This window comes from Phoca vitulina, unplaced genomic scaffold (assembly GCF_004348235.1).
Source record: "Phoca vitulina isolate PV1807 unplaced genomic scaffold, GSC_HSeal_1.0 scaffold14, whole genome shotgun sequence".
NCBI classification, from domain to species: domain Eukaryota; kingdom Metazoa; phylum Chordata; class Mammalia; order Carnivora; family Phocidae; genus Phoca; species Phoca vitulina.
In genome coordinates this window covers 34041054-34064212 of record NW_022589717.1, presented here as the reverse complement: position 1 = coordinate 34064212, position 23159 = coordinate 34041054, and the positions used below count along the sequence as shown (strand labels likewise).

The 23159-nt window shown below is 41.0% G+C and overlaps 2 protein-coding genes across 5 annotated transcripts in view; one reads left to right on the top strand and one right to left on the bottom strand.

Annotated features, from left to right (window-relative positions):
* CUNH4orf45 (chromosome unknown C4orf45 homolog) overlaps positions 1-12000 on the top strand; it is a 78935-nt gene extending 66935 nt beyond the window's left edge. The window contains exon 4 of the mRNA XM_032412704.1: positions 11397-12000. Coding sequence (XP_032268595.1) covers positions 11397-11643 — 247 coding nt within the window. The 3' untranslated portion in view covers positions 11644-12000. The remainder of the gene's footprint in view (positions 1-11396) is intronic.
* Positions 12001-18634: 6634 nt separating this feature from the next.
* The window catches only part of FNIP2 (folliculin interacting protein 2), a 137979-nt gene continuing 133454 nt past the window's right edge, over positions 18635-23159 (bottom strand). For all 4 annotated transcript variants that reach the window (XM_032413080.1, XM_032413081.1, XM_032413082.1 and 1 more), the window contains one exon: positions 18635-22934. In XM_032413080.1, the coding sequence (XP_032268971.1) occupies positions 22856-22934 (79 nt within the window). In that variant the 3' untranslated portion in view covers positions 18635-22855. The remainder of the gene's footprint in view (positions 22935-23159) is intronic.

The window sequence follows — 23159 nt, the reverse complement described above, 5'->3', positions numbered from 1 at the left end:
TTGCTATTTCGGAAAGAAGGGAACTATTAAACAAGAATAAAAGATGCAAACAAATATAAAAATTTATCTTCTACATTTCATCATGAATGATTAACTTCATCATGAAGTTGATTGTAATCAAATAACCTCTTAGTAACCATTTCACTCACTCATAGGTACAGCAGTAAATATGCAATTATTTATTCATATAATGTCCTTTTGTCATGTGTCCATTTTACATAGACTGTCAGCTTTCTGTATGGCCTCCCAGAGGACCTACTACATTGCCAAATACATACTAGGTATTTGGTCAATAAACTCTAGCTAAGACTCTAGTTGTCTAAAGACAGGATCAGCAGATAGATAGCTCTGGATCTTCGATGCTATACATTACCTCAAATTGTCCTCATCATTCAGTTGAATATTACTTTGGACATTTATCTTAAATAGTTTAAGTTACAACTTAGAGGTAGCACCTCAGTTTTCCTAGTATCCTGAAGACAGAACACATTAAACAAGTAAACATGACATATGCCTTCCAGATAAATTTCTATAAGCTCCTTTGGATATGAATTACTAAAAATTAGCTTCTTTCATAAGCCTCTTTTTCTTTCCACTCAGTAAGAATCTCTTGGGCAACAACTAACCTAGGATAAATTCCATTAGCATTAAATTTTTCTCTATTAATAATTGCCAAATATAATTGCACTCTCATTTTGTTTGTTCAAATATGAAATACCCAGAAAATGTCATGTTTTTAATCAGCTCTATGACAGCTGTTGATCTAGGATCAAATATGTGTTAACCCGGAGGATTAAGATTAGGTCTTTTGGAAACAAGACACAACATCATCGCGCATGATTCTATAGGGCCAGGAAGAGAAGGAAGATCAATGTGTAAGAAATAAGGTTGGGCTCAACTAAATGAGGATATGGCTAAATCTAACCTGTGGCACCCCAATTTCCTCAGTCCCTCCTTCGTGGTACTGCCTCTTCTAGATACATTCTAGAAGAGCCAGGTAAAATGCTTTATAGTGCTTCTCCCCGACCGTGTGCACTGAAAACCTGGTCCCTGGTTGTGGAATAAAAGGAAACAGCAAAGGAGGGTTGAAGGGAGTATTTTCTCGGGCAGCTGGTGTCTCTGAAATCACACGACATATGTGGCTGCCTATGTCAGCAGGAACACCCACTCCATCTATGTAGAAGGCCAATTCAGAAAAGGAAAAATACAATTAAAAACATCTTTAAAGCCCTAATGGCAATTCCTTGGCAGATTCTGACTTTAGGTGTAGACGACACCATAAATTCAGAAAGATCTTTCAAAAACAGAGGTCTTATTTTCTTGCAAATGTTCCAAAGAGAAAATAACAGGGAGAGAAGGCCTGTTCTCCCAGAAAGCAGAGATCCTGCCAAATTGTTTCTAAATGTGTTTCTCAAAAATTTCCATGTGCCATCAACGGCTTTTGAGTACTTCTGGAAATGGAAAGAGCAGAAATCAATGACCCTGTGAGAAAGCAAGCATTTAAGGTAATTAGCGTGCTGAGAAAATAGGTCGTCGTGCTTTTCAGTCACCATATATGCTGACCAGACACAGCACCAGTCTCCTCACAGGCTAGAGAGGCACCGTTCCATCCCTTTGTGACACTGCACAGAAAATACTGAGGCCCTCAAGGGAAGTTTCCACATATTTCTCTATTTGAAACTCAAGCGAATAACTGTTTTCTGGGCCTATATTAGGCGACCAGACTGACTCACTGGAACCTAAACAGTTAGTAATTTGTTTCCTTAACTGTGGAATCCAGAAGACCGTAATTTTACCACTTACTAGCACTATTTTTAGCCAACCAGTGGGAATCCAAAAGATGTCCAAATAGTGGAAAAAGCTTTGCTCCTGGTCAAGACTGATGCTGGGTGGTCAATCTCCAGAATAACCAGCTACTTTGATCCGTTTAAGTAAATATATTAATTCAGGCTGGTTATTTTGCCAACATACTGAGAATTCATTGACTTGTTTGGTCATGAATCAAAGTGGCTGCCCCAGAGTCTCCTACCGGTCCAGCTCTAGTCACAAAAAGGCGGGAACCCCGAAGACCAAGTGGAGCCTCACCCCTAGCAAAGCCCTGTCCTCAGCTCTCCAGAGTATTTTCTCTGGCAGAAGTATCTAAATGAGAGTTGTTTGTCCCATCCGTTTTAGACAGTTACATAAGTGAGGCCCAGCCAGTCACGTCCTAACTTAGCGCTGAAGTCTGTTTTATTTTCTCAGCCCATTTCTCTGCTGCCCAGGCTGCGAGGACAATTTTGGTCATTTTCCAAATAACCAACAATTTTTAAGGAAAACTCAGACATGTTTTATTATAAAAATAATACACACTCACGGTTTAAAACATTCAAACAGCAACAGGGAGAGTATGAATTTAAGATCAATTCCACCTCACGCCAAACCCTCTATCATGTGCCGTCACAGACCCTCTCGCTGGAGATGGCAACAAAGCATTTTTTTTTATATATATCTTTATAGAAGCAAGCAAAATTGCCTGAAACATGTTCTGTGTCAGGAACTCTGCTAGACATTGAAAATACACAAAAAGTCAGAAACAGTTCCTTCCCTTCCTTACAGATTTACTGAGAGTCACCATGATGATTCCAAGTATAATAGGTATGAACAACGTAGTAGTAGTCATATGGGGAACAAAGGAGGGCATGACTGTGGCCCACTGTGGAAGGTCAGGCAGCTATTCAGGAATGCTTTGTAGGAGAGGTCACACAAGCTGCATTATGAAGGCTGCGTGGGAAATGAAAAGGAGGGCATACTAGTGGAGTGAGGAAAGGAAATCCATAAGGAATCGCATAAGCAAAGGCATGGAGGAGTGAACCCTCATGATGTGCTGAGGAAACGACTGGGAGTCTGGTGTAGCTAAAACAGGGTACTGGTTTAGGAGTGTGGTGGGAGGCAAGACTGGAATTGCAGCACAGGGGCCAGATTGTGTAGTGTTTCAAATTCCATACTAAAGATTTTGTGCTTAATTCTGCAGGCAACAAACTGTTGTTTTTATGTTTTTAAGTAAGGAAGTGATATAATCAAATCTGTGTGTTAGAAAGGATACCTGGCACATAAGGGGTGTTGAAAACTGTTTGCTGAATGGATAGAGCAGAGAAAGGGGAGCCGGAAGGAAGGAAGACAAGTTAAGTGATATTGTCATCATCGCAATGAAGGGAGCCGGAATTAATAGAGGTGGGGATGGTGAGATGGTTTAGAGAAAGACTCAGTGACACTTGGCAACCAGTTAAATGTGGAGGAATGGAGGAAATGGAAAAGCCAAAGGCAATTCTGAGGGTCTCTTCTGGGTGGCTGGGTATTTGGTTAAGTTCATTGACCAAAACAGGAATACAGGAAGGAGAGGGTATTTGAGGGAGGATAGGAAATAGGGAGATGGGGAGATAAGCTGAGAAGCAATAAATGGCCAACACTTTATTGAATTTTTACAAGGGGCCAGATACCATTTTAAGTGCTTTATAAGTATTAACTCATTTAACTCTCATAAAGAGTAGTATTATAATAGTATCCCCATTTTACAGATGAGATTGCACAAGTTTAGAATCTGACAACTCTGAGTTCAAGTCCCAGCTCTACTGCTTTTTAACTGTTTGATCTTGGATAAATTACTTAATCAATCTAACCTCAGATGTAAAGAGCAGAAAATGATATCTACCATATGGGATTATTATGAAGATTAGAGGTAATACATATCAAGCAACTAGCATAGTGTCTAGAAGCTCATATATCTTAATGAATACTAGAAATTATAACTAACTATGAGATATCCTGGTACTATTATCAGAAAGGAGCTTGGAATTTCTGTTTAAGTTATAAAGGTAAGTAGAAATTTTAAACATCAGTATATTGATGTTGCCTGGGTCACTGGATGTAAATGCCATTTCCTAGTTTTGAGATGGGAGGTAGTATACCAAGAGATGAGACTCAAGGATGGAATTCTGGGAGAATACCAATGATAAAGGAGCAAAAAAGAATAAGAGATTCTTCTAAAAGAAATGTAGATGAAGTAATATAAGAAGAGGAGAGACATAAAGAGAAGAGCTCTAGAAGCCCAAGAAAAAGGTGGGAAGAGAATAATGTCAACAATTGCAAATGCTTCTGGGAAGTCATACTAGAAAGTCTGAAAAGAGATGATTTGATCTGGCAGATGGAAAGGAGGTTGCTGTTAGCTGAGGTAAGAATCATCACAATGAAGTAATGGCAACACAAAGCAGAATGCAGGGTATGGAGGAGGTGCAAATGAAGAAATGGAAACAGAAGACACAGGCAATTTCTCCTTAAATAGCGAGTCTCCATTACACTTTAAAATGACTTAGTTTAGGCAGCACTTTAGGAATGGTGCAGTAAGGACCTCCAAAAATCTGCTCCTCCAAGAAGAAATAAGAGCAGTGGCAAAAATTGTCAAAATTACTTTTTTTCAAAGCACTGGAAGTTAATAAACAAATGCTTCCAATAACCCATGAAGTATTTATTTAAGAAAAATCACTGAATCTCAGAAAGAACAATGATCTTTGGGCATTTTAAATTTAAATTTGCTCTATTCCCCAGAGACAAACCAAGAAACAGACTCTTAACTATAGAGCACAAACTGATGGTTACCAGAGGGGAAGTGGGTGGGGGGAGGGGTGAAATAGGGGATGGGTATTAAAGAGTATACTTATGATGGGCACTGAGTAATGCATATAATCGTTGAATCACTACTTTGTACACCTGAAACTAAGAGAACACTGTATGTTAACTATACTTGAATTAAAATTAAAACCTTAATAAAAAATATAAAAAATAAATTGCTCTATTCCCATCATCCCTTCCCAGCTCCATGGTTGCCTTGAAAAAACCAATAGCCTCACAACCATAGTAGCTGTGAAAACTAGCAGCCTATTAGTCACTGGAGGGGAAACATGGGTTTGAAGCTCCTTGAAAAGACTCATGCTCAGAGAAATGTCATATTTGATCCATCTTGAAAATCCCGGAAAAGCTCCATTCTTAGGTCTTGTCATTATTTGACCTGATTCGGTGTGAACAGCTCTATCTCATGGGCAGACATCAAAAATCATCAGCAGCAACTGTTTAATACCACAGCTGCCTGAGGGGACAACACCAGCTGGGGCAAAGAGAAGGAGATTAAAAATCTTAAAATGAAAAACTGAGAAATGAGATGTCCATAGGGGATTTTTTTTTTTATTTTATTGCCATAGGGGATTTTGAAAGGCTCCAACATATTCCTAGAAATCTAGAAGGCTATGAATGTGTGCAGTGCTGTGCACATGCTCAGGAAAAACCTGAGAAGGTCCTAATCTCTCACCTTTGGCTAATCTTGAAGCTCTATGCAAGCAGGAAATGAAGGCTAAGGGGGAGTTGTAAGCTGCCTGCCAGAGCATTGAAGGTATGCCTCAGCACACACAAAGGCCAGAAGACATATTGATTTGAGACATTTAAAGGAATTTCTATCCAATCATTAGCTGCCCACTAAGCTAACCAAGCAGAAAATTCAGAAGGCACACATGACAAAATTTAGACAATTAGCTCGGGAAAGTCATTAAACAACCACCAAAAACAATAAATAGCAACAACAACAAGCCCTAGGGAGGGGAAATAAATCTCATTTCCAGAATTGACACACTATATTATTTGAACTGTTAATTTTTTAACAAAAAATGATGAGACAAACTGTGGTAGTTCAGAGTAGGGTGAGAAAGACTGGAAGAGGGCATCCTGGGCTGGGGTGTTGGATCCCAAATGGGGTGAGGAGAACATGCACAAAGTGGACGGGGGTGGTGGTAGCAGTGAGACATTGGTTATTGACAGGGAGACTGATCAAATAAGTAAATACATAAAGAGAATGGGAATCAGATTGCCCGCTATAAGAGAAGAGAGTTACAAATACGGAAAGGGAGAAAACTAGCACAAACACCCTAATGAACCCTAGGTAATATTATCTGAGAAGGTTGTGAACAGTGACACCTCAACGCTAAGAGGAATGCCAAGCACCTGGGTCTTGGTTTCTAAATATCATTTTCCACTAACAAGAACCAGAGTTCCTTCACAAAATGGATTATTCCAGGGCTGGGGAAGGGGAAGATGAACCTGGAACATCTTTTAGTGCTAAAAAGTAAGTAAGTGCCCAAAGAATGATGGTGGCAGTCAAAAGGACACAGAAATGAGATTGAAAGAGCTCCCTCTAGCCAAATCTGGGACAATCTGAGCATCAAAATGAATGTTATGAATGGATTATAGCCCATTGCACAAAATAGGAAATCCCGAGTTCATACTGATGTTAATTAATTAATTAAACATTTGACATGGAACGAAATTTTTACATAAATTCAAAGTATTTTCTCATGAAATACTAATAATGAAAGGGAAAAGTAATTTTACAAAGGAGAAGCCTGGCAGATACGACCTCCATCAAGTGACCTTAGTGAACCTCGCCAGTAATGGGACAAGTCACACCATCGCCATCCTGTGTTATTCCTACCTGAGGATGCACGGCCTGAATCTAATCAAGAGAAAACATAAGATAAACCCAAATTGAGGGACATCTCCAAAATAACCGGCCTGTGTTCTCCCAAAGTATCAAGGCGTGTGAAAGTCGCAGGAAGATTGGGAAAGTGTTCCAGATTTAAGGAGACTAAAAGAGATGAGAAAACTAAATGCAATGTGTAGTTCTTAAATGGATTCTTTTGCAAAACGGACATTATTGGGAAACTGGAATGGGGTCTGACAGACGTGTTAATTTTCTGATTTCCTCTGCTTTTCCCTGAAGTTTTTATTGGGGAATAATTATTGACATATGTCCCTGCATAAGTTCAAGATGTAGGGCATGATAGTTCAATTTACATATATTGTGAAATGATTACCAAGTAGGTTTAGTTAAAATCCATCATCTCATGTGGATACAAAAAAAACCAAATGCCTTTGTAAGGAGAACTCTTAGGATTTACCCTCTTAACAACTTTCCTATACATCACACTGCTGTGTTAGCTATAATCATCATGTTGCACACGACATACTGGTGCTTCTATATCTTGTGCCTGGAAGCTTCTACCTTTTGAGTGCTTTCCTCCAATTTCCCATCCCCCCCCCCCAAACTCCCACCTCTGCTTACCAGTCTGATTTCTTTTTTTTTTCCTATGAGTTTGGTGGGGTTTGTTTTTAAATTCCACATATAAGTGAGTTCAAACATTATTTGTCTTTCTCTGTCTGACTTATTTCACCTAGCGTAATGCTTTCAAGGTCCCTCCGTGTTGTCACAAATGGTAGGATTTCCTTATTTTTTATGGCTGAAGAATATTCCATTGTAATACCACAACTTCTTTATTCCTTCATCCACAAAGGGACATTAAGGTTGTTTCCATGTCTTGGCTACTGCAAATAATGCTGCTGTGAACATGGGAGAGCAGATATCTTCCTGAGTTAGTGTTTTTGTTTCCTTTGGATATACTCCCAGAAGTGGAATTGCTGGACCATATGGTGGTTCTATTTTTAATTTTTTGATGAACTTCCATACTCTTTTCCATAGTGGCTGTCCCAATTCACATTCCCACCAACAGTGCACAAGGGTTCCCTTTTCTCCACATCCTCTCCATTTATTATCCATTGTCTTTTTGATGGTGGCCATTCTAACAGGGCATGAGGTGATATCTCATTGTGGCTTTAATTTACATTTCCCTAATGATTAGTAATGTTGAGCATCTTCCCATGTGCCTGTTGGCCGATTGTCTATCTTTGGGAAAACGTCTATTCGGGTCCTTTGCACATTTTGAAATTGGATTATTATTTGTTGTTGTTTGCTATTGAGTTTATGAATTATATATTTGGGATATTAACACCTTAGCAGATATATGGTCTGCAAATAAATCTTCCCATTCTCTAGGTTGTCTTTTTACTTTGTTGATGGTTTCTTTTGTTGTGTAGAAGTTTTTTGGTTTGGTGTAGTTCCACTTGTTTGTTTTTGCTTTTATTGCTTGTGCTGATTTTCTCTGATTTTGATAGTTATATTGAGGTTATGTAGAATGTTCTTATTTGTAGGAATTAATACACTCAAGTATTTGGGGATGATGGGTATCATGTCAATCATGTACTTTCAAATTGTTCAGGAAAAAAAGCTGTTGTACTGTGCTTCTACTTTTCTATAAGCTTGAAATTATTTCAAAAAGAAAAAAATCTGACTTTTAGGGGCCTACTTAAGAATAGTAAGATTGCTACACTAAGAACATTTGGTTTTGTTACTTATTTTGGGGTGTGTGTGTGTGTGTGTGTGTGTGTTTGCTGCTGTGTGTTTGTATAACATTGAATCATTGCTGATAGCCTAGCATTCATGCTCCAAACCAATCCGGAGCCAAACCTTCAGCTCCTTAATTTACCTCTTTTGACTTTTGTGGCTCAGTTGTAAGTTCAATATAGTGTGTGTAAATCTCCACAGTTGACGTGTCTATTATTTTTATAAGATTTTTAAACTCTTTGGGGGCGCCTGGGTCGCTCAGTCGTTAAGCGTCTGCCTTCGGTTCAGGTCATGGTCCCAGGGTCCTGGGATGGAGCCCCGCATTGGGTTCCCTGCTCGGCGGGAGGCCTGCTTCTCCTTCTCCCTCTACCCCTGCTTGTGTTCCCTCTCTCGCCGTGTCTCTCTCTGTCAAATAAATAAATAAAATCTTAAAAAAAAAAAAAAAAGATTTTTAAACTCTTTGAAATACAACTAATTTTTAGCTTTCCATTGTTCCTGGGGATTCAAGATTCAGGGACATAGGATATTCTGAAATTAAAATGGAAGATTATAAAAAACTGACTACATACAAGGATTTACCTTTTCTATTCAGTATAATTACTTCTATAATACATTATTATTTTTTTTTAATTTTATTTATTTATTTGAGAGAGAGAGAATGAGAGAGCGAGTACATGAGAGGGGGGAGGGTCAGAGGGAGAAGCGGACTCCCCGCCGAGCAGGGAGCCCGATGCGGGACTTGATCCAGGGACTCCAGGATCATGACCCAAGCTGAAGGCAGTCGCTTAACCAACTGAGCCACCCAGGCGCCCTATAATACATTATTTTTATTAATTTTTTTTCAAGTTTTTACTTAAATTCCAGTTAGTTAACAATATACAGTGTAATATTAGCTTTGGTTACATACATTATTTTTATAAAAAGTGTGGCACATTTGCATGAAATGATTCTCTTACAATCATTAATCAAGCTATTATAAACTATAAACAATACCTGCCCCATACATTTTACTCACTAGCTCTCTTGTCCTTTAAACTTTCTTGAAATTATTCCCAGTTATTAATCTGTGTTTGTAAGTAAAAGCACTCAGACAAACCAGACTGTAGGGATCTGCTCCTCCATACCTGCTGGTGGTGGGAGGGAAAAAGAGGCTGCAGAAGGGGAGCCTGGGTGGCTCAGTTGGTTAAGCGTCTGCCTTCAGCTCGGGTCCCGATCCCAGGGTGCTGGGAGCAAGCCCCGCATCGGGCTCCCTGCTCAGCGGGGAGCCTGCTTCTCCCTCTCCCTCTGCCCCCTGCTCATGTTCTCTCTCTTGATCTCTTGCTCTATCTCTATCTCAAGTAAATAAAAATAATCTTTTAAAAAAAAAGAGGCTGCAGAAGCAGGCAAGTGGAGAGGAGTGGGAGGGAAGGAACCTTTTAGAGGAACTCAGCTCTGATCTTCTCCCTCCCTTGCTCATTACTCCACCCATCACAGAGGAGCTGAGTGGCCTCAGTGAGTCAGGCCAGGTAATGAGCCCTGGGGATCCTGTGATGAACAAGACACATTCTGGGCTCTTTAAGGAGCGCTGAGTTCGGAGGGAGAGAGACTGCTGCACTAGACATTTAAGCAGGTTCTAACAGTTTCTACAAAAGAAGTCAAACACAGTGTGCTAAAAAAGGAGAAAAAGTGCTGCCTGAATGACGGGGAATAAGGAGTCTTTTCAGAAAAGGTGAGGTTTAAAGCCTCGGGCCACGTTTGTCAAGAGAGGAGGAGGGAGGGAATTACAAGCAAAAGGAAAAGTTGCAGCAGAAGGCTGAAGGTCTGAAAGCAGGACTTCAGAGCTCACAGAGGGACAGGTGAGCGCACAATGGAGCGCACTGTGGGTATCATGGAGGAGGGACCAGAAAGGCCCATGTGGGCAGACCATTTAAAAAAAGAAAACAGACGGAAAACAAACAGCAAGAGCACACACCCCTGTGTGCTGTGCTAAGGAATTCTGGACTTGATTTTGAAGGCTACGGGGTGTCGGCGGCGGAGGGTTGCTGGAGAACGACATGGTCAGCTCCCGCCCCCCTGCAGGGATCTGTGGTTCTAGGGAGTGGGAGGGAGTGTCCGAGCCCCGGCACTGTGAGAATTGCTGGCTCCCTCCCTCCAGCTAGCTCTCTGCTCAAGTGATACCTCCGACTACAGCCCACCCCCACAAAAACAGCATGCCTGGCATTTTCTATTCCTTATCGGGCTTTAGTTTTCTTCATGATACTTCCCAAGTACCTGACTTACCTGTTTGTTGTCTGCCTATTATTGCTCTCTCCCCACCACCTAGTAAGGTGCCAGGCATACAGTAAGTGCACATATCTTCTCGAATGAGCAAAGGGTAATGCAAACCTGTCACTAATCTTGGTCCAAAGAACTTGGGAACCCATAAAGCTCAGATTTTAGGAAGGGAAATTTGCAGTGGCCAAGAGGCTCTGAGCAGTCAGGGAGAGGGATGGTGGGGTAAGAAGCTCCAAGAGGTTCTTCAGAACGACATACTTCCAAATGAGATGGAGAATCCTATCAGATGATCCTTTTTGCTTCACCCCCCGCCCAGGGCTGGCCCTTTATAATGGGAAGGCAGGACTTAGTATTCTAATTTAGGAATGTTGAAACCTAAACAAGAATTTCAATGGGGAAAGAGAATGAAGCCTAGATCTTTCCTCTAACATACTGTCCAAAGACAGAGTCTGGAATCATGAAGCTGGTGTTTTTCTGAATTCTCCTAAGATCTCAAAATGGATAGACCATATCCTGCAGAACTCTCAGGTCACATGAGGTCTTGGCTTGAACAGGCCACCTGCAGCATCTTGTATGCATGGCTCTAAAGGACAGGAGGATCAGTTATGATACAGGGGTGAATTCATCAACAAAGTGCCTAGATGAGTATCTATCCTGGGAGGTAGCCTCCTGAGCCTCCACAGCTATACATCCGGTGGAGTAGGCAGAGTCCAGAAACTTCTCAGAACACTGGCTGATGGCTCAGGTCCTTAGCTTTCTTGAGCCACATGGCTAAAAATCACCTTGAATCATAAGAGAAATAGACAAGTCTCAACCATCTGAAAACTAGTGGCCTTGTTTCTAGATCTTCCCAATTTGAGAATCAACCAACTTGTTTCAATTTCAGGCAACCAAAACCTGATATTATGGATATGCAAGGAAAATACAGTCGTGGTTTTATTGCCTGGCATATGGGTAATTATGAGAACACCAATGAGAGAAATTCCAAAGGAGCTGTCCTTGTCAGGCAGAGCACAACAGCGCTGCCAAGAGCTTCCAGATCACCTAAGCTGCCCAAGCTGCCAAGAAAGGAAGAGGTACGATCATTTGCTTTTCTGAATCATCACAGAAAACAACAAATTATTTTAACATGAATTAGAGAATGCTGTTTAGTAGTAAGACTACTAATAATCAGTTTTATAGTTCCTTTTAACCTATCAGAACATTTTGGAATTTATATTGGATTTCCACAATAATGTCCATACTGTGGGTAGGTGGGTATTATCCCCACTTGATAGCTGAATAAAACAAGAGGTTGTAGAGGTCAGTCCTTACAACCGCTTATTTATCATATGGGTGAACCTGGAGAAAATGGCCATCTCCTTGATTTGCAAAAGCTGAGAAAGATCTCAGTGTGTGAAATGGAGGTAAATCTATAACCCATGTCAAAACTCTTGCAGACTGGTTAGCAGAGTAAGAGTATACCAGTTCAAATTCAAGTGTTTCCCGGGTGCCTGGGTGGCTCAGTTGGTTAGGCGACTGCCTTCGGCTCAGGTCATGATCCTGGAGTCCCGGGATCGAGTCCCACGTCAGGCTCCCTGCTCAGCGGGGGGTCTGCTTCTCCCTCTGAACCTCTTCCCTCTCGTGCTCTCTGTCTCTCATTCTCTCTCTCTCAAATAAATAAATAAAATCTAAAAAAAAAAAAAAAAAATTCAAGTGTTTCCCATTACTATCTATGAAATCTTGAGCAGGTTGCATAATTTCCCTGTGTGGGTTTTTAATTTTTTAATTTTTAATTTTTTTAAAAGTGCATTTGACTTTGCACTCCATACTTTTAATGAGGGTTTTTTTTCAAGATTATTTATTTATTTATGAGAGAGAGAGAGAGAGCACAAGCGGGGGGAGAGGCAGAAGCAGACTTCTGGCTGAGCGGGGAGCCCGATGCTGGATCTCAGGACCCTGGGATCACAACCTGAGCTGAAGGAAGATGCTTAACCAAGTGAGCCACCCAGGTGCCCCCTATATGGGTTTTCTAATAAGTAAAATGGGGAGTTAGGATTTGTACTAAATATTTGATAGAGTGATCATGAGAATCAAGAATGTATAAATATATATGAATCAATAACTATTTCCTAGGGTTCTTTAGCATAATCCCACAGCAAAATGCACTTTGTAGTCATCAAGAATTTCAACATTGAGTATGACTAATTTCCATGATAGAAAGGGAATGGGATAGCTTGGATTAATTCAGAGATTTCTATTTCCTACATGAGAGAGTCTCCTTGCTCCCTTGCCCTCTGTCACCAGAGATCTGATTCATTAGCAATTAATTATATCTATTTGAAACATTCTGTGAGGGACCCATGGAAGTCCTCCTTGGTAGGTCCTGACCCCAGGGACACTTTGTATTAAAAAAAGGGAGCAGTTCAGCTGCTAACATTCCTCTGTGGTCTGATTTTTGGGCTGGGTCCAAATGAAATGATTTATTGCAATGTGTGTGGAGGAGGCTTGGGCTAGTTACTTTCCATCACCGAACTAATTTTGTGTAGGATTAGAGCAATCATAGATTAAACGATCCCAAATGCCTCCTTCTATCATTCACTAAATCTAATTGAGATATTTTTGTACATTAAAAAAAATCTGTTAAAAGACTTTTCATTTTGGAATGACTTCAAATTTATAGAAGAGTTGCAAGAACAGTACAAAGTGAACTATGATATTCATTACCCAGAATAGTCAGTTATTTGCTTTAATGCTTTCTTTCTAAATGTGTGTGTGTGCATATATACATATAAACACACACACACACACACACACTTATTTTTCTAAATCATTTGAGGGTAAGTTGCAGACATGATTCTTCTTTAACCCTAAACATTTCAGGCTGTATTCCTAAGAACAAAGATGTTCTCTCATATAACTGCAATACAATGATAAGATCCACAGAGTTTAACATTGATACAGTATTATCTATAGTTCATAATCAAATTTTATTAATTGACCCAATAATGTCCTTTGTGTTTTCTCCTCATCCAGGACCCAATCTAGATTTTATACATTTAGTCCTCATGTCTCTTCAGTCTCCTTCAGTTTAGAACAGTTCCTTAGTCTTGGTCTTTTATAATACTGACATCTTTGAAGAGTATAGACCAGTTCTGTAGAACATCTCTTAATTTGGATTTATCTGATGTTTTCTCACAAGTAGATTCAGGTTATATGCTTTTGGCAGGAATCTCAGCTAAGTCACATCATGTCATTCTCAATGCATCACTTCAAAGAGGCACCTGATGTCAGTTTAACTTATTGTTGGGAACGTTAATTGAGCACCTGGTCCCATCTTTTTCCTTCCAGAGATCAACGAAATACTGTATCACCCCAAATGATCTCTCTTTTTATAAACTAGACTGTCTTCTAAATTTCTAGATATACATTAGAAACTTGTTCCCTAAGTCCATTTTTTGGACCAGCCCACAGGATTCAGTAAGTACTCAAGCCTGCCCCTCTATAATAGAGTCCTCTTCAGGGAAAAGAGCTTGAAGCGAGTGTTCTTATATATTCCAAAGCAAATAATGAATACAACGTGTATAAAGCCTCCAACATAATGCTTTACCCTGGCCACCAATGAGTGGCTGCCACGATTATCATGACTCTACTTAGCTGGGATGTCAGTACATTTTCCATTCTTATGCTGAAGGAATCCAAACCATGCACGGAAAGCAGCCTCAATAGAGTAAATAATTGTCAGTGGTACTGGGGACTTGAGGGAAATCCTTCTTCTCATGAAGACAGATGGTTGAAAATGGGGATGTTTTATATTCACATTCTTGAGTTTGGACCTTTACTTATAAATCTAAGTTTGGAGCTTAATTATAATGTTTCTAAAAGTGCAATTTATGATACTTAACAGTATGTATCATTCTTGTATACATTTATCCAAAACAAAATGCTCTCACAAATCGGGCACATTTCTAAACTGCTTCTTCTACTATATTTCCCCAAATTTCTTTCTTTCTTTTTTTTTTTTAATTTCAAGTTCTATCTTCTAGTACCTGTTATTTTCCCTTCTTGATTTTTGGTTCACTTTTTTTTTCCACATAAATAATAGCCACTTATGTGTTGTCAAATTTACATGTATATTACATACACTTTTAACACCATCCATTCCTATCTCATTTCTTGGCTTGCAGATGTTCTCACTGCCCCCTCTTCCATTCTGATACATGGACACAATCTCAGTGATGGATACTTCCTTTCTCTCATCCATTCACTCACATCGAATCCAAAGGCAGTAATTCTCAAATTTTAACGTGCATATCAACAACTTAGGGATCAAATGAAGGCACAGATCCTGATTCAGTTGGGCTGGGACAGGGCTGGGGATCTGCACTTTTGTGGAGCTCCCAGGCAAAGCAGTGCTGCTAGTCCAGGACCTTGAGTAACAAGGTGCTTGAGGATTTGACACTGAATTGCAGTTTGAACTAGGAACAGGAGGGGCTTGGACCAAAGGGGAGAGGGAGACAAGGAGGGATGGCAGGGTAAAGGTAACGTTAATGTAGTGTCTTTGGGGAAGCGCATGTGGTTTAATCCAGCTGGATAATAGTATGCAAAGAGGGGTATCTGGTGAGGAGGCTGGGGAAGAGGAACCAGCTGGGACATTTGAGTGCACGGTGCCAAGAAACTTGGATTTTACTGGGCTGACTTTCAAACAGAAGTAACAGTATTAAACTTTCATTTTGGAGGGCTTCAGACATCGGCCTGGAAGATTGATTAGACCTGTTTGATACGACAGGGAGATGAGAGAAATTTGGGATCAAGACGAGGCAGGGAGACACAGGACAAACCATGTGAGAAACTTTGAATAGAAAAAGTCTGTAGATTGAGCACTTGCAGATGAGAAAAAGGGATGATAACTGATGACTTGAGGCCCCCAGAAGCAGAGGGAGATGCACAGCTCTAGGAATTAACACACAACAGCAGGAAGGGGGCATTTTTCTCCCACTGTGAATGAAGTGTCACCTCCTTCCTTGCCATCCCAGAGGGTTATTTCTCACTCATGCTTTTCCTGTTCTCCCACATCTACATCTCCCCATATATCCAAAGACTATTGTGACTTGCCTGTCAGCCTTTAGAGGATAACTCTGAAATCTGTACCGTGTTAAAGATCTTTGCTTCAAAGTCTACTTCTTATAGTCTGGTATGACAATATTCTGACTACCCAACTCCTTTTGGGGGGTCATAATATATATATCATCTGACTGATATCTGAAGTACCTGTATTAGTCAAGGTTCTCCAGAGAAATAGAACCAAAAAGATGGACAGACAGACAGATTGCTTTTAAGGACTGGCTCACACGCTTGTGGAGGCTGGCAGATCCAAAATCTGCAGGGTAGACCAACAGGCAGCAGATGCAGGCAAGAGTGATGTCGCAGCTCAAGTCCAAAGTCAGGAAGCAGAATTCCCTCTTCACTGGGGACAGCAATCTCTTAAATCCTTCAACTGCCTGGATGAGGCCCACCCACATTATGGTGGGTAATCTGCTTTGCTTCAAATCTACTCATTTAAATGTTAATCTCGCGGAGCCCTATGGAGGCCCGTGGGGGTTGGGGGCGGGGGGGGCTAGATGCTGGAGGCCCCCCCGCCCCCCCCCCCCCCCCCCCCCCCGCACCCACATTGGCTCCCAACCCCAGGCAGGAGGACTGGGGTTGTGGGGCGGGACGCGGTCTGCGGTAGGTTGCTGCGGGATGAGCGCGGTCCGCGGCTCCGAGAAAGCCTCGGGGTCACAGCTATGCATCGGCCACAGGAGCGTTCCTCCTGGGCCGCCAGGCAGGGCCCGACCTGTGGCGCGGGGTGAACTTAGGGCGGGGGCGGGAACCGCAGCGCCTGTGCGCCGGTCTCTACCCGACCCACCTCCCCTCCCGCCGCGCGTCACTGAGCCCCTCCCCCTCTCCCTGGCTTTACCTGGGGCGTCTGTTTCTTTCCCCGGTTGGTTCTCCGCCAAAGCCTGAGGTTGGCTGTGAGGACTGGGAGACCAGCACCGCCGGCTCTCAGCCTAGTGGGCTCTCCAGGTCTGTGCCCCCCGCGGGGAGAGAACCCAGCTCGCACAGCAGGCGAGCCAGAGGCACTGCGCTGCAGTCTTCGGGATCCATTTGGATCCTCAGGACCCTAGAGCAGGTTGAAGCTATTATCACCCTCACTTCACAGCTGTGACAACCGAGACCAGGGAGGTTGAGAAATTGGTCCAGTGTCACACAGCTAGTAGGCAGCCGAGTCGGGATTTGAACCCAGGCAGCTGACCTGAGACCCTCATCCTGTCCAAAGACACCACCTGTGTCTGGAGCACAGACCATGCTAACTGATGGAGTCTACAAGGGGGAAGCCATAAGAATAGGACGTGGACCTTGGAGGGGGGAAGGGTTGCTGGTCGGTCGCATGGGTCTGCAGGAGCGAGGCCTGTAACACGATGGTTCTGCTGAAGGCAGATGACATCTGGTCCCCGCCTGACCCTGCCTCGGCCCTTGGCTGTGTGACTCTCCCCTGGCCTCGGTTTTCCCTCTCTCCTGTGGGGCAGGGGATGATCGCTCTTTCAGTTGTTTTTTGGGGAAGCATGGAGTTTAGGGGGACCCTAAAGAACTTACTTTCCTGACAGGTTAGCTATGCAGCCCTCTGTGGCAATCACTGCCCGGCAGGAGTCAGCCCTCCGGGAGCAAACACTCTGGAGAAGCAGCGTTTTTGTCACTTCTCTGAACCTTCATCTCCTCGCTGAAAACCAGGTCCTAATAAAAAAACCTAACATGGGCGGGGGGTGGCACCTGGGTGGCTCAGTCGGTTAAGTGTCTGCCTTTGGCTCAGGTCATGACCTCAGGGTCCTGGAATCCAGCCCCACATCTGCATCAGGCTCCCTGCTCCCCGGTGAGTCTGCTTCTTCTCCCTCTCCCTCCCCCTGCTTGTGCTCTCTCGTTTTCTCTGTCAAATAAACAAATAAAATCTTAAGGAAAAAAAAAAACCTAACATGAGGCCTGTTTTGAGCAACCTCCCTTTCCACCCCCACCGGAGGGGCCCCTGTCTTCCAACCTGGTTCTGAGTTCCTCCGGTAGCTGGCACAGGCCCGGATGTTATAGGTGCTTTGTCTGTAATCCTGCACCCCCCCTCCCCACCCGCCCCCTCAGCTACCAGAAAGATCCCACTTGGACTGCTTTTTCCACCATTGTCCTGTGCACTTCCACCAGTGCCTAGCACCTAAATATTTGTTGAATGGCTGAGTGAATGGATAAGGATTAAATGAGGTGATATTATCAATCGAGCTTAAAAAATAAAAAACAAATATTAATCACATCTAAAAAATATCTTCACAGCAACTTCCACATTCGTGTTTGATCCGAATATCTTGGTACTATGGCCTAACCAAGTTGACACGTAAATTAACTATCACAGTACCTATCTCATTCAGGTGTGACGATTAAACACACATAAAGCATCTGACAAAACTGTCCCCACACCAGGGAACCAAAAAGCAAGGTGGTGTGTGTGTGTTTAAGTTCTTTATCAATGGCATGATTTTAAAGTGCTTGAGGGAATATGGAAAACGCCTTTGAAATTTTCATGTAATCCAAAAAGGAGTTTGAAATACCTAAGTTTACTTCTCCCTATAGTCTCTATTTTTTTTTTTAAAGATTTTATTTACTTATTTGTCAAAGAGAGAGAGAGCACAAGCAGGGGGAGTGGCAGGCAGAGGGAAAAGGAGGCTCCCCACCAAGGAAGGAGCCCGACGAGGGGCTCGATCCCAGGACTCTGGGATCACGACCCAAGCCGAAGGCAGACGCTCAACAGACTGAACCACCCAGATGCCCCTCTCCCTGTAGTCTTTTAGGTAACATATTTCAGTATGGCATTATGTATGTTACAAAAGTTCTACTTAAAAGCATTTTTTTCCCCTGAGACTATATATATATATATATATATATATATATATATATATATATATGGATGATTTCATCCTTTACATAGCAAATATTATATAATGCCCCTTACTTTCCTAAAATAAAATTCGTAATTACACACATAATTTATAACAAACCAATATAATGCCCTAGATGTACTATTTAAAAAAGTAACATATTACAATATATTTTAATAGGGAGACACTGAAACACTAGATTAGAAAATATAATGAAGCAGGCAGAGGCTTGCATCTATATGTAGTCTCCATGAATGCTATAATTACAAATGAAGGACTCAAATTCATTAGTATAGTAGCTGTTGTTAATGTTGTTTTCCAAATTTATATTAATTCTCGTAAAAACCCTGAATCTTACAACGTAAAATCTTCCCTCGATTTATACAACGGGTAGCATTCCTGGAAAATTCAGCATATATTAAAATCATGTGAAAAACACATTGGGCTTTTATGTAAAGCAGAATTAAATTCTTAGCTTAGATAATTATAAGCAGCTTTTTCACCCACATGAATGTCCAGCAGAACATTTAAAAGTCATGCAGGAGGGGGGACAATTCCTCATTCTGTGGGGTGTCCCATACATTACAAGACATTTCTCTTACCATCCTCAGCCCCCATCCTCTATGTGCCAGTAACTCTCACCCACCATTAAGCTAGCCAAAAATGTCCCTACACTTCCAAAACCTCCCTGCTGAAAATCACTGACATATATAACCACTCTTTCGGCATGAATTAATGGAAATGAGACCTCTAAGTTTTTAAGAGCTAAGATTAAATTAACAAATCACATGCAGTACCAGGGAAATGTTCAAGATAAATTCAAAAGGTTTATTGCACCAAATGCCACAGAAAAATGGATCAAAATAATACATGAACAAGTTTTAAGAAAAAATTTCTATACATTGACATTGATACCTGTTTACCTGATCAAAAATATAAAGTCCTATCAATTTGTCTTACTGGAGCTTCAATAATAACAAATCCCAGAATTTTTTCTTTTTAAACACCACTTAAATTTAAGCATATTGCAATCTTGCTCCCAAGATATACGGTCACCAAAATTTTGACATTTAAAAATTAACACTCAGAGGGGGCTGCTTGATTTAGGTAAATATTATATTAAAATATCCCCTGCCCCACAGCACAATAAAAAACAAATGGTTCACATTTACCAAGAGAAGCTGAAGATTTTTTCAATTTAATGGTGAAAGTATGCATGAACAAAATACTTTCAAAAGTACGTATTAGTGGGAAAATCCAGACATTTAAGAGAATTTTAGCGTCACTTTATATTCTTTATTTTTATGTACAACCAACTCTAGTGAAGAACCTAAAAAGCTACAGACTAAATTTTTTATAAAATCTCAGGACCTAATTATAAGAGCCTAAACAATAGTTTAGTATCACTTAGCAAGTGGGGACTTTCCTCCCTCCAAAAAAGTTACTTTTGAAAAATATGGTAAGTTTAAAAAGTTGCGATGTGTAAACGGCAGTTCCATGGGATGTGAAAAGATTATAGTTACTTTTATTAAAAAACAGCACACCTCAGAAAAATGGATTGAAGCCTGTACAAAAAGCTATTTAACACTGATAAAAATAAAATACTTTGGAATTATGCACAAGTATGGAAGCTACATTTTAAATTTTCATTGTCATGTTTAAACGTACACAATTATCTTTACATTCATATCACTCGTCAATCTATTAAAAATAAAACCGCAACATGCTAGAAAGAGGTCCATCACAGTAACATTTACACACTTCTGCTCTGTCATGCCTCACTAGCTTGCTTAAAAAAGCAAGATGCTACAAAAGTTACACTCAACAGGTAAGACTTAAAAGTTGAAGAAACCCTAAAGGTGGAATCCTGTCAACTGAGGTAGTTTTCTTTTTTTTTTTTTAAATTTTAATTTTTTTCTTGAGGTGGGCATTGGGAGAGGGCGGGATCCCTTTCTTGCCTCTTGGGCTACGACAGAATGAAGCCACCGGGTGGTGTGAGTGGGTGTATCTCAACGCAATTCCATGAGATTTTTTTTTTTTCTTTTCCACTTTTGGGAAGAGGTTGAATTTAAGACAAACAAAACTTGAGTGTTATTTAAAGGAGGATTACAAAAGAGTAGCAACATTCTTGGTCTGTTTTTGTAGGCAATAGATGTGAGGATTAGGTTCTGCCTGGAATCCTGAGTGTCACTGGGACAACCCCCACACGTGACCCACCTGTAGTTTTCCAACAGACATTTTCCAAGAGAGAGTTTTAGAACAGTAGATTGAGGCAAATTAAATTTTCTCAGGCTTTGAGAGGACTGGGCTAAATTTTGATGTATTGAGTTTAGAATCAGCCATTTAAAGCTCAATTTCCCCCCACACGGGTCTAATTTTCAACATGCCGCTACGTATACACATTTTGAATGAAACTGGTTTTGTATCTAGTTATTTTCTATGAATCCCTGGAAAGCGGTGAATAAGGGAAAGTGCTCAAAACGTGTAAACAAGGAAAGGGGAAAGAGAGATGAGGGGAATGCTCTCAACTGGTACAGATAGGAATGATGTAATATCAGCTATTATAATTTATTCACACATTAACGAGAAACAAATGAGTGAGCTGAGCCACAGGTGAGGTTCATTCTCTGTGTAACTAACAGCAAGCAGTGATGTCACGGAACTAGAGACTTAAACCACCAAACTCAGATGTTAGAGGAAATAAGATAAAACATAAAAAGGATGGAAAACTTCAATCTTGTGAAAGAAAGACATAAAATAAAAATTAAAGATCTTAAGAGCCTTAATGCACCCACCTACATTTCACATCATAAAAAGAGAGAAGGGAAGGCAGCAGTTCTGACCTATTCCTAGAGAATTATTACACCTATTTTTCTCCATTAGTACTGCGGCTATACTCTTTCAAACAAACAATTAACTTGCATTTGTAAAAGAATAAACTTGGTGGTTTACAATCAGGATTTTATCAAATAAAAAATCTGAAGTCATTCTAACCCCTAAAAGGGAAGTTACTTCATAATCTTAGGTACAAAAGGGTACACGACAAGGACCGGAATTAATTCACACAGCAGTGAAAGGAAATCAGAGCCTGGTTATAATCAACTGTACTCGAGATCTACAAGGTGCTAACAATGTTGTGATTTGCAAGATTAGCGCCTGTCTTTTCACAATCTAATTCTGAAAAGTCTTTTCCTTTACCCTGGACATCAGTACGTGGTCTGACATGGTCAGAGTTCATGGCCAGTAAACTAAGTGAAGTTTCTTTTACATTTAACAAAAAATTAAGGTTTCTGAAAAAGTGAACTATGCTAATAATCCCTCATTTTGGCAGATTTTATAATGGGTAAGTTAATTTCTGGAGAGGTGTTTTGCAAAGGACTTAGGAATTAGAAGGCACAGAGATGATAATGTAAAAAGTGAGATCACTTATGGATTGTTGGTCAATGTACAAACTAACTCCTTTCCCGCAAGGCCAGCTGTGCCTTTGAAAGTACAAATAGTCATTTGTATTAACTATTACAGGAAGCTTCGGCTGGAAGAATTTAGCAACAGAAACACTCTTGTGAGCTTACAGAAATAACTTTGGTAAGTGGCCTCTCTTAAAAAGGCTGCTGAAAGCTCTAAGTATGAGGATAAAACATGGTACCAGACTGTACTCTGCTGCTCTGAACTAAATCTTGATGAGATTAAGATGCTACACTGATTCCTGGGTTTATTGCACCAACAGTCCGTCTCTAACCTACCTGTGGCTGCATCCGCAACAAGGTAAACTCCAAGAAGATGTGGAAACAGTGGCTCCCTACGGCACCCTCTGCCCAACGGTCGATCCTCCTTCCTGATTTCTGTCAGGCAGTAATGCCTACAGCCACTGGAGCGGAAGATGGCACAATGTGGCTTGCCTGCTTTCACCTTTTGTAAAAAACAAACTCTGCCCTGGAATCCAAATCCCTTGTTCTGACTGTCTTCTTAGAGTAGCAAATTGCATGTTCTCCACTCTGGAGAGCTCATGCTTAAACTCCGAAACGTTGTCCTACTGTAATGGTATGTACACCGGTCACCCCCGCTCCCAAGTCCCTTGTCGTTCTGCCCAAACACACACGGTCATCTGTACCAGCAGCTTAGTGTTTAGTGTAGTGTTTATGTCTCCTCCTACCAAAAAGGTCACTCTCTCTGTTGATTCATGGATAACAAAAGGCCAAAGAGTATTCACGAAAAACACAAATACCATTATGTCAAGTAAACCTAAGTCGTCCAACGAAGCATCCGCTTGAAAGCAACAAAACAAAACAAAGCGATGGAATGACTGCTCTTCTCATGCTTTTGATGTCACAGAGAGCTTATTCCTTTCACCTTCAGTTGAGAATCTGATTTTTTTTTTTTCTTCCAAGGAAGAACTGTCCTGAGCTTTAGCTTATAAGAGTATCTGAGCGACGTAAGGAGAATGAGTACTGGCAATAGCAGTCAACAGAGGCAGGTCGTTGGATTCAATCCTGAATGGTGAAAAAAGAAAAGAATATTAAAGTAGCATGATTTCACAGGAAAGTATTATTGCTAGGTACCAAACTTGCCGGATCATTGCTTAAAACTAACGACAAAGTAAGAGATGGAAAGATGCTAAACCTGTTCTTTTAATATGATCTCCCAGTGGCCGCCGCCCCACGACACAGAGAAAGATGCAGGTGTGCTGTGTGTGTGTGTGGGGGGGTGTGTGTGTG